The following is a 17,924-nucleotide window of genomic DNA, read 5'->3' as shown; positions in this document are numbered from 1 at the left end:
CACTTCAACATACTTCCTAGCCCCTTACTAGCCAATAGTGGCTTTTGAGAAACGCGTAACGGGCCTCGCCCTTTCTATCTGTGTTCAACTCTAACACCGAGGCATGCAGCACTTAAGAAATTGTTACTAAGTGGTGCCGGCCAGTATCACCCAATGAAATGATTAATAGTCCGATTGTGATCCAATGTAAATAGAAATCAAAAAGAATTTACAGAATATTAGAAGGATAGTGGCAAAATCTTGCTGCCTTACAGTCGTAAAACTGTGAATGTACTAGCTAGGGAACACTTCGTTATTCGGTGTTATTCGGTAATCTTACATTACATTGCTCGCATCCACGTTGATCATTAGAGAACACTGCGGCGTGAATACCTGAACCGCTGTGTTTTAAAGTCGCAGCGTGACCCCCTCTGTGCCCTCCAAACCACCGAAATGCAGCTAAATTCTTTTACTTGCAATTACTGCACTCCTACGCAAACTTAGGTAGCTTTGTACAAGCGAGAGCAAAATTTCAATCTGTATGCTGTTAGTTACGAACCACTTAAACTTTTAACATACTATGTCAGAAAACTCGGCCTCCATTGGCAAGCTACAAGTCAGGCGACCCCAGAATTCGTATATTGCTGGGTGGTGAGCTCTGGTAGTTTTCTAATCATAATCTCTAGACGTTCTTAAGAGCACGGAGATCCTAGTTCGACAACCCGGATTTCAAGAGCGGTACACATCACTTAAAAAGTGAATATAAAAAAGGACTCATCCTCCAGGTGAGTGAGATGCCAGCGATAATTAAATTTGTTCCATTAAAAAGCATTCTCTAACATAACTGTGTTGTGAAGCACACAACTAATCAGAGCAATATCAGTGCAAAATCTTCCACAGTGCACACAGTACAGTGTCTTTTTTTTCAGTACTATGCGACAAAGCATCCTGAGTTAAACGAATTTGATTGTAGTTATTGCCTAGCTTGGCACTATATTCACTGCCCGGCTTATAACTTTCCAGTAAAGTAATTTGCGTAGACAGATAAACGCGTGAGAAGTTACAGAAGCAACTGGTATACACTAGGAGATGGAGATCATCGGATTGTTTCTGAGCTGCCAATATGGAAGAGACTACGACAATTTAAGTGTGATTACTTTATAAACTCAATTGGCCAGTAGAGAACACAAGAAATTTTCATCATGGTACAGTTTTTGATTCAGGCATGGGCCGAAAATAAGGGCGGCGAAGGAATCGTGACACACAAGCGATTCGCGGCCCACTTTCGGTGGCCGTAACCATAGCAACCATTCAACAACAGCTATTACGACACGACTACGTCGGGCGCCTCCCGCGCATACCGTTAGCGGTATGGGTTATTCACACGGGCGGAAGCAGCAACTCCCGTTGTTGGCTGCATACATCACGTATGTCACTGTTTATCCTTCAAGTGAACTACATAAATCTGCATGTTAAAGTGACTGAAAGGGCTCGTTGATCTATGCATGTAATCTCTAACTGCTTCAAGTTTCCCTAAAATTGCCCAAAAATTGCTTTATTTCAATTAAACTAATGCTTGCATCTCTTAGTAAGGGTTAATTATTTGTCGTGGTGCCAGAGCGTTAGGAAACATCGGTTCGTTGTTGTGCATAGTGTGAGACGCAGTGCAATAACTTTGTGGTATAAGGTTATTATTTATTTGCGAATATAATGCGAAGAACGGTTAGCCAACGAGGAAACATATTGTGTGCTCCTTTTCAGCAAGATTTTATGTTTCTTTTTCCACCTTTTTTCACTTTTTACGATTTAAAAACGAAACTGATCTGTTTCTTACGCGACGATTTAACAAGCTTACTACGACAAGCTATGGAAAAGGCATCAGAGAGGGAGCGCAACTTCGGATTGAGTGAGTGTAGATAGGTGCACAAATTACGTTAATAGAACTGTGTTACATCCATTATACCCGTCTTTCTATCCAGACATAAAGAAATAAAGTAAGTACATCGACACAGAAGTAGTGCAGATATGTTTGATGTAAGGACAGCGTATTTTGATACATTTAGCAGTCTTATTTGGATGAAGCTGATACCTTGTACGGAAATAAATGACAGTGTACAGAAACGTTTACTCTCAGGATACACTGTGACCTATGAAGCATCTGAAACTGAAAATGGTACACAATTGCGGTAACAATCAGTGATTTATACAAGCATCATTCAGCGAGCACCAGTTAATTGTTTGAAATTGTCTTCATGACTTTTTTCGGGGAGTGGGGGGAGGGGGGGGAGGGGGAGATTTAGATGCGCCTTTAAGAAAATCTTCTCACAGTGTTAAGACCTATGAATTGATATTAAGCGATATCTGGACTCAGTGACAGGTGGATAATATGCACATTCCCGAACTGTCTGAGAGTCATTCACACCTCCTCATGTTATTAATGTATTCCCATTACAATGCATTCAGTTACTTACATTTCAATGCTGTACGTCATCTGCAAAAAATACGATCGCCATCGTTAAGGGGGACACTTAAATTAATTATTTACCATCACAGCCATTAAGACGCTCTATTTAGTGTACTATCACGGACATTTAGGAACTCTATTTAGTGTGCAACATGGTTCCACATCATTTGCAACCATAGGGACGAAAGTAGCCCTTTCAGGCAAGAGTCATTTCTCTATGTCTGTTATTAGAACGCCAACAGATGTCATCATAGCCTTCAGTAAGGGCGTTATCTAAAGTGTATTAGAAGTGTTGATTACCTATTTTTAATTTCCCGTCGTTCATCTTGTAACAGAATTTCCCATTAAATGCAGCAGGAATAGGTAAAGCGGCACCGTGTGCGCTCCAAAAGATAAAATAGGGAAAGGCATTTTAGATGGTCCTTTATTCAGTTGTAGAAAAGGAGGATCTCGAGCGAAATTCATATTGCAAACTATTTATGTACACATGAACTACGTCAGGCATTTTCGTTCAGTACATCAGAGAAACTCTTTTAACGAAGACTGCGTTGCTAGGTAACCTACTGGCTTATAATTTTAGTTTAATGATACATGAACGTCTTTTCTTTTTTCAGGGTGCCTGTGAAGCCGAACGGCTCTCTATCACAAGACTATGGGGAACAGCAGTGGACAATACTCAGTTCGAAATAGTCAAGAATATAATTTGGCTGAATAAGAATACAATTTCCCTATCAGCTGCTGCACTAGCTGTGACATGAAATGATCGTATGGAATTGTGATTAGCGCAGACGACATAGGCACGAAAAAGAAATGCCGGTGCCATAGCTACATCGTGAGCTATAAGTAAAAGAAAAATCACCCTCTTTCATAGTAACTAAAAGAAAATTAAGAGGGTGAACTGAAAAGTAATGCCTGCGAATTTCTTATGTAAAAACTCACAAAACTTTTTGAACAAAATGAACTTTATTAATAGTCTCCATCTGTCTACAAATGTATTTCTCAACAGTCACCCTGGCAACGCAAACATTTGCCCCAGCGAAAGACCAGTTAGTTCATACCGTCGTTGTCGAATGTTCGGCGTTATTGACGGAACCACAGCCTCACCCCCGATTGCATCGCTTCATCACTGTCAAAGTGAAATCCTCTAAGATGTTCTTTAAGTTCTGGAAACAGACTAAAATCGGGTGGGCCAAGTCGGGATTGTATGGAAGAATATCGATGGCAGTGAGCCCAAGGCGTCGTATTGCTGCAGATGTCACAGCGCTCCGGTGTGGCCTGGCATCGTCGCACTGAAGAAGAGGCTGCTCCACTTGTGGACGAACTCTTCCAATTCGAAACTCAATTGCAGCACGCTTTTCCTCACACACACGCCGACGTAGTTACACACCGCAATGTTACACGCTACAACTCTGACCTCTCTAGCGACAAGAACAGTAAATATGTAGACATAAGGAATAATGATGTAGGATGTTAATAACGTTTGTTTTATTTAAAAAGCTTTAAGATTTTTCACATAAAAATTCGGAGTCTTTACTTTCCAGCCCGTCCACTTATTCTCATAGTAAAACTGCAGTTACCATCCACTTTTATAGATAAACTTCTAACAAAATAGTTACGATAACTTTCGCGAGACATGTCATTCTTTTATCTCATCCATTTGACAGTAACGATGTCGGAAAATGGACATGCAAATACCTGTTTATATTCGAAGAGTATGAATAATACTGGGTATACAAAAACATGTTTCAAAAACTTTAGATATGTATTCTAGACTTCAAATCACTACAAAAAGTTCATATGAAAATGAGTCCGAAAATTCTTCATTAGGGGGATATGAGAGAAATTCGCTGTAATGTCTCCCGGTTGTGCAATTCACCTCAAATGTGCATTTTCACTCAATTTCTTGTTAGCAGTTGGTAACAGTATTTGCTTTGTTCCGTTTAAATGTCTATTCTGTTTTACAGTAACACTCGTCACATCACAACGATATATTCGGTGTCTGCCTTCATTTACTTGATGATGGACCTCCTGACGTCATCCAGCGAATGTGATTTATACACGATGGTACTCCACCTCATTTTACATCGATAGTTCGCCACTATCTCGATAACATTTTTCCTAACAGGGGGATTGGTCGAGGGGGATCCATGGCCTTCCGGATCTTAAGATTTTAATCCAGTGATTTTTTTTTTTTCATTTAGGGACACATAAAAACCGTGGTGTATTCAGCTCCCGTACGCAATGCCGGTTTTCTGACTGAGCGTCTCCAAAATAGATTCGACCAAATACGAAATACAGCAGGAGTTTTGCACAGCGCACAGCAAAGTATACAACGCACACTCAGAGAGGATGCATGGAAGCAGGTACTTTTTGTGCCATAAATAATAAATAGTTTCATCCTCGCTACTGAAGAATTTTCGGACCCATGTTCATATGATTTTTTAAATATTTTAATATAAAGACTAAATCCTCAAGGTTTCTGATATATGTTTTTATATAGTCTGTATTTTGACGGCTGTTCGGAAAGTAAGGTCCGATCGGTCGCGAAATGAAAACCACTGCGAAAATTAACATTTTTTTATCCGCAACAGTTAGTCACACCATCCAGCTACCTATCTAAAAATTCGCCGCTCCGACTTAACATTTGTCGTGGCGTTGTACAAACCTTCCAGTACCCTCGTTACAGAAAACAGCTGTCTGTGCTTTCCGTCCATTCTCTACGCCGGTCTGCCTTTCGTTGGTTGTGTAAAAATGTCTTTGTAGCCACCGGTTCATGTGAGCAGAGATGAACAACGGAGTGAGCCAATTAAGGTCTGTATTGTGGGTGATCAAACACTTTCCATCGAGAACGCTGCAGGAGCATCTTCAATGCCCTTGCAGAATTGTTCTGTAGAAATAAGCACAAAAAATTTATGTTATGTGAGCTGCATAGCTTCAGGAGAAATCGCTCACCAGATTCACATACTTGGCGGGAGACACTGCTATTTTAGGCACTTCTACGTGATCACTTTGCGCTCTGAACTGAAAAGAGCGACGTGAAGCAATTGGCAGACACACTAAAGACACTGCCCAACATGGCTGTGCGTAGTTCCATTGGATTTTCACAGTGGTTACCATTTCGCACCTAATGGCATCTTACTTTCTGAGTGCAACTCGTACATTTGGTACTTAGTTAACTTTTCAGAGTAAGTTTAAAATTCAAAATTTTATGTTTTGTTAGCCTTAGCATAAAATAAAAGGTTGCGAAAAGGAGGACAAAGTTTTGCTATTACAGCTAATTTTTGGCATTTGGTGGTCTATATATGGTATGAACGTAGTCAGTATACAAGAGCAAGTAATTAATATGTAGCCTCTAACATGACCCGTTGTGAACAAGATTCTTGGTTAGATCATGGGCGTAGTAACATAAATGAGACTGTAAATAGACTTCAGAATTGGATGCTAGCGAATTTTGCTATTTAAATCACTCACACTTCACTCTCACAGTAGCAGCCAAAATAGCATTTGGACTTGTAGTGACAATCAAAAGTGCAGTTTGAGCTCGGTGTAGCCTGTGAACGCGTAATATTACACCTTCCTGTCTAATTTAATATTCTTCATTGTCTACTACTATTATTGAACTTTCAGACTCGTCAGTTTCTCGAGAAGAAAAAAAAAGAAAAACCTGTTTTGTTCACAAATGAGACACAACAACGAAGGCTTCCTGATGATAAATCGATCCGCGAAACGTACGCATGTAGAAGTAAAGTGTATTTAGGCGCTACCTGATGCATAGTGGTCTCACAATCAGATTGTTTTTATTCCGCACATTTCTGTATTCTTCCTTAAGAGAGGACAATAATAATAACCGTAAAGAGTCTTACAAAGCTTTCGATTTTTCATTTGGCTTAGCCAAGCGAATCGTTCCATCTGTTGTTTTCTTAGGTACAGTAAAGTAGGTGCTGCACGTCAACGCCGTAAACACACATCGCGTCTTCGGATACAAGTCTTGCTGAACGCAGCGCGTTTTCCGGCGCGTGTGACCATGCGACAGCTGAAGCTCGGCGTGCATACCGGCTAGTGCGATCAGAGCCGCTGCTGCACGGAGAGTGCGCCAGACGTCCAAACAGTGAAGTGTTTGGCTTACCGGCGTGCCAGGTTCCGGGGCGATGGCCGCTGTGGACGACATGGTGGCTGCCGTGGTTGCGCAGAGCCGCGCCGACGCTGACTGTAGAGCCGTGTGCGTCCAGGCCCGCTGGAAGTGTGGGGCTGGGAGGGGAGCGGAGGGGAAAGCTGCCGCCAACGCCTCCCACCACAGCGCCTCAGGCGTCACTCCGCCGTTCGCTTCTGAGCCTTCCGCAACAATAGCAACTGCGCCCTCGGCGACTGGCAGCCAGATCGAAGGCAGTTAATACACATTCTGAATTCAAAAACGCCGATACCTTTGACTAATCTGGACATTCAACCAAAACTGTGTCCAGATAAGAAGGGTAGTGAACACTAAAAATTACCTCGTTTGTCGTGCCAGGCGAGGAAACGAACCCGGATCCCCTGTTTATAGCCGGCCGCGGTGGTCTCGCGGTTCTAGGCGCGCAGTCCGGAACCGTGCGACTGCTGCGGTCGCAGGTTCGAATCCTGCCTCGGGCATGGATGTGTGTGACGTCCTTAGGTTAGTTAGGTTTAAGTAATCCTAAGTTCTAGGGGACTGATAACCACAGCAGTTGAGTCCCATAGTGCTGAGACCCATTTGAACCATTTGAACCCCTGTTTATAATAAGCAGTCGTCTTCCGATATAATTCTATTTAAGACACAATGTAATTACAGACACTGGCTGTGAGCGGGCATTGATTTAAATCAATGGGTTAAGTTGGGAGTTTGTGTTGGACTGTGATACGAACCAAGGTCTCCTGGTTGCTAGGCAGATGCGCTGACTACTGAGCCATCTGGACACAGAGCTCCTTGCAACTACACGGACTACCCCAGCACGTCTACCATCAGACAAAAATTCTCAGTTTATCCAGAAACTACTCATGTACCTCCCCACGCCCATTATTCTCATTACTCGCGGCATTTCGTCGATTCCCGGTGAGAGTTCGAGCGTGGTCTTCATCCACAATGAACAGATTATTGGCCTTACTCGCCATAATTATATATGTCTGAAAGAACAGCACCACAAACACATTATTTTGGTGAGAACGCACAAACTGATTACGCCGCGCGGGGTAGCCGAGTGGTCAGAGCCGCCTAGTCACAGTTCGTGCGGCTCCACCCGTCGGAGGTTCGAGTCCTCCCTCGGGCATGGGTGTGTGTGTGTGTCGTCCTTAGTATAAGTTAGTTTAAGTTAGATTAAGTAATGTGTAAGCCGAGGGACCGATGATCTCAGCAGTTTGATCCCATAGGAACTAACCACAAATTTCCAAATTTTCCAAACTGATTACTTCAGTGCAGTTGCACACTACGCTCGAAGTGTTATTGGAAATGCCGCCAGAACGACGATAATGGGCAAGGGGCAGTACATCAGAAATGTGTGGATAAGTTGTGAATTTGGGTCTGAAGGGAGGCGCGCTAGCCAACCGCCTCGTCGCACTGGCATCGCTGAATTTAAGCGCTGTCGATCTTGGTTAAATTACTTTCATGTCCCACGGATCAAAAAATGGTTCAAATGGTTCAGAGCACTATGGGGCTTTACATCTCAGGTCATCAGCCCCTAGAACTTAGAGCTACTTAAACCTAACTAACCTAAGGACATCACACACATCCATGGTGCAAGGTGTTCGAAAGTTTGAGAAAAAATAGGGGTAAGCTATTGGGAATGGCAGATTGTGTACAATACTTAAAAGAATTAAGTGGGAAAAATGAGATTGGAAGACCAGCAAGAAGTGCCCAGATTAAAAAGGGCGTAAGACACGGATGTAGTATTTCGTCCACACTGTTCAGTCTATACGTCGAAGGAGTAATGACAGAAATAAAAGAAAGATTCAAGAGTGGGATCAAAATCCAAGGTGAAAGAATATCAGTGATAAGATTCGCTGTTAACATTTCTGTACTCGGTGAAAGTGAAGGAGAATTATAGGATCTGTTGAGATAAATGAACAGTTTAAAGTGTCCTGAATATGGATTGAGAATAAATCGAAGAAAGACGAAAATAATGAGAAGTAGCGGAAATTAGAACAGCGAGAAACTTTACATCAAAATTGGTGATCGAGAAGTAGATGAAGTTTAAGGAATTCTGTTACAAGGAAGCAAAATAACCCATGACAGAAGGAGCAAGGAGGCAATTGAAAGCAGTCTATAAAGAGAGCATTCTTGGCCAAGATATGTCTACCAGTATCAAACATAGGCCTTAATTTGAGGAAGAAATTTCTGAGAATTTATGTTTGGAGCACAGCGTTGTATGGTAGTGAAATACTATGGGAAAACCGGAACAGAAGAGAATCGAATCAATTGAGATGTGGTGCTACAGACGAATGCTGAAACTTAGGTGGACGGATAAGGTAAGGAATGAGGAGGTTCTGCGCAGAATCGGAGAGGAAAGGAATGTTTGGAATACACTGACAAGGAGAAGGGACAAGACGATGAGGGAATGACTTCCATGGTACTAGAGGGAGCTGTAGAGAGTAAAACCTGTAGAGGCAGACAGAGATTGGAATACGTCCAGGAAATAATTAAGGATGTGGGTTGCAGGTGCTTTTCTGAGATGCATCAAATCAGTTAGAAGACTGACGACTAAAAAACAAGAAGCATTTTTCCTCTAGTTCCCTTCTTTCCACTGCTGCAGCAGGCCATGTCATTCATGTGAAAAGAACTTTATGTGTCATTAAAATTTTGATAGTTTGCTTAAGAAAAGTTGAAATAACACACAACTAATTTTGCACGCAGACCAGATTCTACGTGCAAAAAAGTTTTGGATGTACTTCAGTACTACAACATGGAGCTCCCACAACCCTTCTGATGTAACAGAGACACGTAACGCTATTTTTTTACCGTTCTACGTCACTTTATACAGTCTGCTTTCGGCACTGCTACAGTGCGGGCACGTGCCTGAGTTCCGCTGGGGGCAACGCTTCACTTGTGTTTGTGTTTATATCGGCCGTTACACGCGCGCCGGCTGTACTATCAAGCCACATGGCGAAGGTGGAACGGTTTTTAAGAAACGAGATAAAGATGCCAGCATCGGACACCAGAGGCATACATTTTTCCATCGTCAGCAGCACAGTGTACGTGAAGATTTTCAACGACGGCACGTGCGACGAGATCAGCAGGGAGGCAAGCCAAGGACTCCGCTTCTGCCACGTGGATGGCAACGTAGGCACTCTGACCGTCGATCACGCGGGTTTGGGCGTCCGAACAATTAGTTTCGGAGCAGCCTTTTGAATTGCCTGTAGAAGCTGTGATAGGTGGCCTGAGTTGCCGAACGATTCTAGGCGCTACAGTCTGGAACCGCGCGACCGCTACGGTCGCAGGTTCGAATCCTGCCTCGGGCATGGATGTGTGTGATGTCCTTAAGTTAGTTAGGTTCAAGTAGTTATAAGTTCTAGGGGACTGATGACCTCAGCAGTTAAGTCCCATAGTGCTCAGAGCCATTAGAAGCTGCGATAACTACCCTCCGCCCCTCCGGCACGGTTCTCGACAACGTAGCCGACAAATCGGCGCACTGCAGGACATGTCCGTCTTGAATGGTGTGCGACAAGTGAGTATCGCTCTCCGTAGTCATCTGCCGACCTACCTCCGCATCGGGGGATGCAATCATTACCATGTACGACGGCACGTGCTCGGGATGCGGAAAGGAAGGACATCTTCGCTCGGAAAGAATATAGCAACGGATCGCACAATTACTCTCGACGGACGTGACGCCCCCATCCAGCCCGGCTACTCTGCCGGTGACGCATGCAGCGGCGCTTACCGCTTCCAGGATTTCACGAAGCCTGCCGCTTAGCCACACCAGACCGCAACTGCCGACACAAAGGACGGTCTGGACGAGACGAAGGGACCAATAGACAGGGAGTCGGCCATACCACAGCCTCTGCCACGACCGGCCTCGCTACCGTGTCAGCACTTGGCTATCTTGTAGTACTGACTGAAGTTTTCGAACCGGGAGGGCGGGACTCGTTGCCGTCGTTTGACGCAGAAGGGCATGTTCACAAGCAACGTTCGCCATGACGGCGCATGTGGAGGCGTAGGTCGATACCAGGAAGCAGTGAAAATATCACGCACGAGGATGATGACGTCACACGTGCGGACGACACCCACCTCCCTATGTCAGTTAACAGTGACATTGACGGTGACGGACAACCTAGCACAACGACCACGCCAGCGCCTTTCCTCTCAGTGGAAACACGCGGGTGGAAACAGTTTTCTCCCCACCAGCATCGTACAATCACCCCCTCTCAGGGGAGACTATATGGACACCGAACACTCGGACATGGGGAGACGGTGAAAAAAGACGTGTCGGCTAATCCACTGGTGTCGACGTTCTCAGTTAGCCCTCTGTGGTGCAGGGTGACATCGCCCACTGACTAAACCCACTTCCTCTCTCAAAGATGGTGGATCAAGTTTTAGCGTCCTGTCGCGTCCCAAACGTGGGTTCACCTGGGGTTGAGCGACTCACTTCGTAAGAAAAGGCTTAGCTGGTTGGCTCTAATGACAGGGAGACTTTTGACCCAGCTAAGATGTTACAATCTCTGGTGTGAATGGTAAAAGGCAACGAGGTAGTTGAAGTTATTTTCCAAAATCCTTTAACAATCTGAGATTTATTCAGAAATAAACCAAATAAATCCTGACTGCTCTGGCTGAGATGCTTCCACTAAGCGGCCAAGTCTGATACAGATACGTTGAATGGCAAATACCGTTCCGTCTCTTCTAGTAAATGCGTCCCACTCGACTAAACTCAATAGTCCCACGACTATAGCCTATATTCCCATCAGCTTCTGTTGCTACCTTTGCAACGAACTTTGGCTCTCCTGGTTGCCTGCCCGCAGCACCTCGTGTCCGACTGCCCTCAACTTCTCTCTAGCTCTCTCCTACCAATCTCCCTACGATCTTCTTGAACGTCCTGCTCCCCAGAATTGTTCACATTTCCCCTTCAATCCCGCCAGCTATTGCTATGACCTAATGTCGAGGGCTGCTTGCTTCCGTATTGGATGTAAATGTGTAGTATTCTTCAGTGGTTCTTCAGAAGCTGGGTGGATGGGTAGAGGCGCTTCTCTTAATATGGTCACACATTGCTTCTTAAGCCCTACATTGGTTTCTCATGACATAGTGCTGTCTCCACCGAGGGCCCTCTCTCTTTCACCCTCTCACCCCACTCTCTCTCCCTCTAACCGGAAGTACTGTTTGCCTATTAACTTTGATTCCAATCCTTATCAAGGACTCCATTGACAAAAGAACACACAGCCGCTTTTGTGTGTTTATACCTTATAGCTTTTAGTCTGTTATCCAGTGCAGCTGCCCATTAGCCTGAGGTCGGCCAGCCTGCTTTCCGGTCTGTGGCCGCTCTCGCCACGTCTAAAGACTTTACTGTTACCTCTTTTGTTATTAACAGTTGCCTGTTTTGTTACTTACAGTGTATTTCAGACTTGGCTTCACTCAGAGATATAACAGACCCCATGACAAGCGTACAGAGAGGTCAAGTCAACACCGATATGATTCTCAGTATGGTGAAGATTCAGTTACTCCAAGACATAATTCGTGCGTCGGATGTCGACATTTCCCTTTTACAAGAGGTCCATATTCTGACGGTTCCACATATTTACCGACACGACTTGTACATGTCCGTTGGTAATCAGGCCAGGTGTAGGGTGGCGATCTATGTCCGAGAGGGACTCCTGGTCATAGTCGTAACCATACTCCTATACACACAGGATACAGCCCTTAACATTTTCAGAAGGCCAATCGTCAACCGATATGCTCTGTTGGGTATGTCCAGCCGACGTCAACGTTCTGGTTTTTACTCCGTGGACTTCGGCCCCCTATTCAATGGTCGTTTCGATTACAGTGTAGTTGGATGCAACTTTAACTGAGTATTGCATCCGAAAGACCAACATACCAGCTACTCATCGTACTCAGCTCAAAGAACAATGGTAGAGGAACCCAGCCTTATTGACACATGAGAGAGGGCCGCTGTGACGCCCCCGGCCACACACATATCTTACAAGCTATTTTCCAAACAAGATAGATCGCTTCTACATCTGCGACACCCTTCAGTCCAAAGAGCTCGCCGCGGAAAAATGATGACTGGGCGCTCAGCAGCTCCCTCCTGCTTCCACCGCAGTCAGTCTGGCGCAGCCATGGGGCATGGAAGCTTGACACCTACCTCCTCCACAATCCAATTTGTCGACATAGCGCCGCAGCAGCGTGGATTTCCTGTGACCACCGCCTTCCCATGTACCCCTTTACACTGACATGGTGGCTCACCTGCTCCAAATAAGTGATCACGAGATAGTTGGTCCAATGCGGGAAAGAACCGAGTGCGTGGTACTGTGACACAATGAACTATTACCGCACCTTGCTACAGGAAGTCCACAAACAACATCGGCCACTCGAAACGCACAGGGAACGACAACGCATTAAGACCAAGCTCCTTTTGTTGACACGCTATCACCCTGAGGAAACACCATCTATTCTCCATACCATGTCTGTCTATCGTCGTCGTCTTCAATACTTTACCTCTGCCCTCCTCAATAAAGAAGGTAGTCGTATCAGTACATAGGCGACTATTGTCTCCTCCTATGATGATCGCTATCGACAATTTTACGACGACATGACCGCAGATGATGCTACATCCGAGGATGTACACGTCACACATACTCTCGATGGTAAGGAGCAACAGTCTTCGCAGTGGACATCACTATGGCCGAAGTGGCAGACGCTATTGACAAAGGCGCGATGAACAAATCGCGAGGGTCGAGGGGCCCGCCGCTGGCTGGCTGCAGACACCGTGTTGGCCTCAGAGGGTCGAACCAGCGAGCCGCCATGGACTAGAACACTGGCGCCCCATCTGCTGCTGTGTGTAGCCGGGGGTGTGACATACCCCGCCGTCCAGGAGAGCTACCACACTTGAATCCCCTTCGTTAGCAAACCGGCTCCTATTTATACTTGGCTGTGCTCTCCTATTTGCTAACGCGCCGCTCCGAGTAACGTACTCATAACACCTAGGTTGCGCCAGTGGGCCCCTTCTGTCTGTAAGTTGCGCCATTCACACTGCTGCATTTACTCTTTTCAGCAGTTCGAAGGCCCTGTGGCCTCCATTCTACTTGCAACCGCTGGTCAGTGTAACTTACTGTCAACAGGCCTGTGCCTGGCTGTAACTTGTGCGCTCAGAAATATTTCACTGAACCTAACTTTCCTATCTTAAACTGTGGTGCCGCTACGGAAGTAATGAATGACACGGGACAACTCAACATCACTCGGTAAACAATACAAACAAAACACTCCTTAGGAACGTTATCAGAACAAACAAACTACAAGAGACCCCACACAACAAACGAACACAATGGCCCGAACAGAGACAACAAGAACACAGCCAGAGGATGAAGGAACACTGGGCGAATTGGAATAAAGGGAAGCCGAAGAGAACACAGCTCCTCAAGTGGACCGAAGAACGGAAGCAGAAACACAGCACACGAACGAGGTAAGTGTGGGCAGAATGTAAAGAGAAAACAACAGGGAAATGGACATGAAGTTTAGTCTACATGCGCTCTTCACGTTCATAACACAAATTATATATACACTCTTGGAAATTGAAATAAGAACACCGTGAATTCATTGTCCCAGGAAGGGGAAACTTTATTGACACATTCCTGGGGTCAGATACATCACATGATCACACTGACAGAACCACAGGCACATAGACACAGGCAACAGAGCATGCACAATGTCGGCACTAGTACAGTGTATATCCACCTTTCGCAGCAATGCAGGCTGCTATTCTCCCATGGAGACGATCGTAGAGATGCTGGATGAAATCCTGTGGAACGGCTTGCCATGCCTTTTCCACCTGGAGCCTCAGTTGGACCAGCGTTCGTGCTGCACGTGCAGACCGCGTGAGACGACGCTTCATCCCGTCCCAAACATGCTCAATGGGGGACAGATCCGGAGATCTTGCTGGCCAGGGTAGTTGACTTACACCTTCTAGAGCACGTTGGGTGGCACGGGATACATGCGGACGTGCATTGTCCTGTTGGAACAGCAAGTTCCCTTGCTGGTCTAGGAATGGTAGAACGATGGGTTCGATGACGGTTTGGATGTACTGTGCACTATTCAGTGTCCCCTCGACGATCACCAGAGGTGTACGGCCAGTGTAGGAGATCGCTCCCCAAACCATGATGCCGGGTGTTGGCCCTGTGTGCCTCGGTCGTATGCAGTCCTGATTGTGGCGCTCACCTGCACGGCGCCAAACACGCATACAACCATCATTGGCACCAAAGCAGAAGCGACTCTCATCGCTGAAGACGACACGTCTCCATTCGTCCCTCCATTCACTCCTGTCGCAACACCACTGGAGGCGGGCTGCACGATGTTGGGGCGTGAGTGGAAGACGGCCTAACGGTGTGCGGGACCGTAGCCCAGCTTCATGGAGACGGCGGTACGTCCACCCGGCCTCCCGCATGCCCACTGTACGCCCTCGCTCAAAGTCCGTCAGCTACACATACGGTTCACGTCCACGCTGTCGCGGCATGCTACTAGTGTTAAAGACTGCGGTGGAGCTCCGTATGCCACGGCAAACTGGCTGACACTGACGGCGGCGGTGCACAAATGCTGCGCAGCTAGCGCCATTCGACGGCCAACACCGCGGTTCCTGGTGTGTCCGCTGTGCCGTGCGTGTGATCATTGCTTGTACAGCCCTCTCGCAGTGTCCGGAGCAAGTATGGTGGGTCTGACACACCGGTGTCAATGTGTTCTTTTTTCCATTTCCAGGAGTGTATATATAAGTCTCTGGATCTTGGAATATGTCGTATAGCAGTCTTGGAATCCGCAGCTCGGTTTTGGTTCCGAAAAACCAAGTTTTTGGTGTGTCTCAATATAACGAAGAATTGTTTTTGAAAACGAGGTGACGTCACTTCTAAATAAAATTTGAGCAATTTGCTGCTGTTAGTTATCCTCATATCTGCCGCTGAGGGCGAAAAAATTATGAGAAACGGTTTTTTCAGTTTTTCTTAGGAACAGCTGATGAACTAAATGATGCCTTCTTACGTCCCTTGAAACACACAGTAGATAACATCTAACGCAAAAATAACCATTCGATTTCCTCTATTTGCCTAAGCTGAAGGAAATGTGTAATACTCAAACTTTTAGCGTTTACTGTAGGACAGTTACAGTAAGACGATCCTTCTGTTGGGTATACAAATGGTCCCTAGCCCAAGGGCTATACAGAACACTTTATCTTTCTTTTACCAATAGAGCCCCAGAAAAGTCCAGTTCGTACGTGCGGCGTTTTGGGATACATTTATAGCACTTGTCCCATGCACACCGATAATAGATACTTTCGGCCGACACATTAAATTCCTTGAAATCGTTCGTCTCTTTTCATACCGATCTTTCTACTTGTATTTAATGTATTTGTTTCTTCGCGTGATTTAAGTTTTCGACAGTTTCTATGAAAATCACTATGAAGTAAGTAAAGTCTCACAGTCGACATACAAGATAAAAATATTTCTATACAAGTAATTTGTTTAATCCGAATGCCTACGTTTATATTAATATTAATTAGTGGAAACATTGATGTAAATACATCAATAACTTTCGTGGTAATATTGAAATACTACCTTTTGAGTACATATTAATCACAATCCCTCCGCCACACACCGTCAGGTGGCTTGCGGAGTACGGATGTAGATGTAGATGTAGAATTCTGATTTTGACATTTTGTAGTGGTTTTCCGTTTTTGCACGATTATAGCCCTTCTATATCATTGTGGACCAGTTCAATCAATGTAGTATAAATATAACTTGCACACAAACAAAACAATCAGTGAATTTTTATGATGTTGATCCACCTAGTCTTACCAAAATCTGGCCTAATGTGTCACGGTGAATTGTACAAATTGTCATTTTATCCATAAGATGCATCATAAATTCGTATTGGAGATCCCAATGGTCAGTTTCTGCCGGATAAATGAAAAGGTTTTTTTTCTCTCCTTAACGCTCATTGACACCTATCCTTTACGAAGTATGAGGCGTGTGTTTTAAGTCTATCCGGTAAGTGTAGGTGACTCTAATCGGGGTGTGTGGAGTTTGTTGTCACGTGTATGTTGAACGACGATGAGAGGTGGCGGGGGCTGAAACCTGGTACCGACACTTAGCCTACTCCTCTCGACAAGCATCGTGGGTGCCGTCGAGGCTAACTTCCTCATCCACAGTGTCACATGTCCTTACTTCACGTGACACTGTTGAAAGGTTTGGAACGCAGTCAAGGACACTGGCATAAGGTAAGATACTATCTTCCTCCACTTCGCTGTGAAGGCAAAGCGAAAACAGCCAAAAGAGCATAGTGATGTACCTAGGCGATTATCCACGCCCAACGTTGCTTCACATCGGTGATCTGACGAGAGCCGGTGTATTTAGTAGGTTCAAAAATGTTCAGATGTGTGTGAAATCTTATGGGACTTAACTGCTAATGTCATCAGTCCCTAAGCTTACACTCTACTTAACCTAAATTATCCTAAGGACAAACACGCACACCCATGCCCGAGGAAGGACTCGAACCTCCGCCGGGACCATTTAGTAGATAAAGCCATTAGAGTACACTTCATAATTCTGGAGTAGTATTTGGTGTACGCCATAGGAAGGAACGTTATAATAAGAGAATGAACCTCAGTTGAAAGTGGATAACTCTAAACAGTTTCAGATGATTAGAGTCTATTAAATAGTATGCTGGCAACACTGATTACACCAATATAAACAGAGCAATACGCCTCCTTTTTGAGCTTAATGATACTAAGCAAATATTTTGGAGAGTTATTGTTTGTCTCCTAACATTCCAAATCACGTCAAACATTGTGTGAAAGCACAGACCTCCATCCTTGGACAAATTAACAACCACAAGAGAAGGATAAATATATCCACAGGAGTTGTGAATTTGAAATATATATGGGGATATCAACCTATTGGGAATTAATTTAGTGTAGGTGTTTGACTATAACATACAACCAGGAATTTTAATACCTGTGAAAATAATGATATCAAAGAAATCAATGAAAGCATTTCATTAATGGAGTCATTGCAATATATTTCATCTATACTGACAGTTGAAAATTTGCAGCACTGCATAGGAGAAATTTTGGTTTTAATATTATCAGACATCTGAAACTCAGTACTGCATAAACCACCCCTCCAGACTTCTCCACGCATTGTGGTCATCAGCTGTACATGTCGAGGTTTCTCCCATGTGTTTTCTAATGTTATATTACACCCTTCCTTAAAATTATCATCTCAGCCCTTTCTTACCTCATGAAATCCAGCAAAGCGCTTTCTTGGTCCCCTAGCCATCCATTAACCTGACCTA

The 17,924-nt window shown here is 44.8% G+C and overlaps 1 protein-coding gene across 7 annotated transcripts in view; it reads right to left on the bottom strand.

Annotated features, from left to right (window-relative positions):
* The window catches only part of LOC126355404 (ninjurin-2-like), a 144,164-nt gene extending 137,510 nt beyond the window's left edge, over positions 1 to 6,654 (bottom strand). For all 7 annotated transcript variants that reach the window (XM_050005702.1, XM_050005706.1, XM_050005704.1 and 4 more), the window contains exon 1: positions 6,570 to 6,654. In XM_050005702.1, the coding sequence (XP_049861659.1) occupies positions 6,570 to 6,611 (42 nt within the window). In that variant the 5' untranslated portion in view covers positions 6,612 to 6,654. The remainder of the gene's footprint in view (positions 1 to 6,569) is intronic.
* Positions 6,655 to 17,924: the final 11,270 nt, after the last annotated feature.

The sequence above is a fragment of the Schistocerca gregaria genome, chromosome 3 (assembly GCF_023897955.1).
Source record: "Schistocerca gregaria isolate iqSchGreg1 chromosome 3, iqSchGreg1.2, whole genome shotgun sequence".
Taxonomy (NCBI): Eukaryota; Metazoa; Arthropoda; class Insecta; order Orthoptera; family Acrididae; genus Schistocerca; species Schistocerca gregaria.
This window is presented reverse-complemented; position numbering and strand designations above follow the sequence as displayed.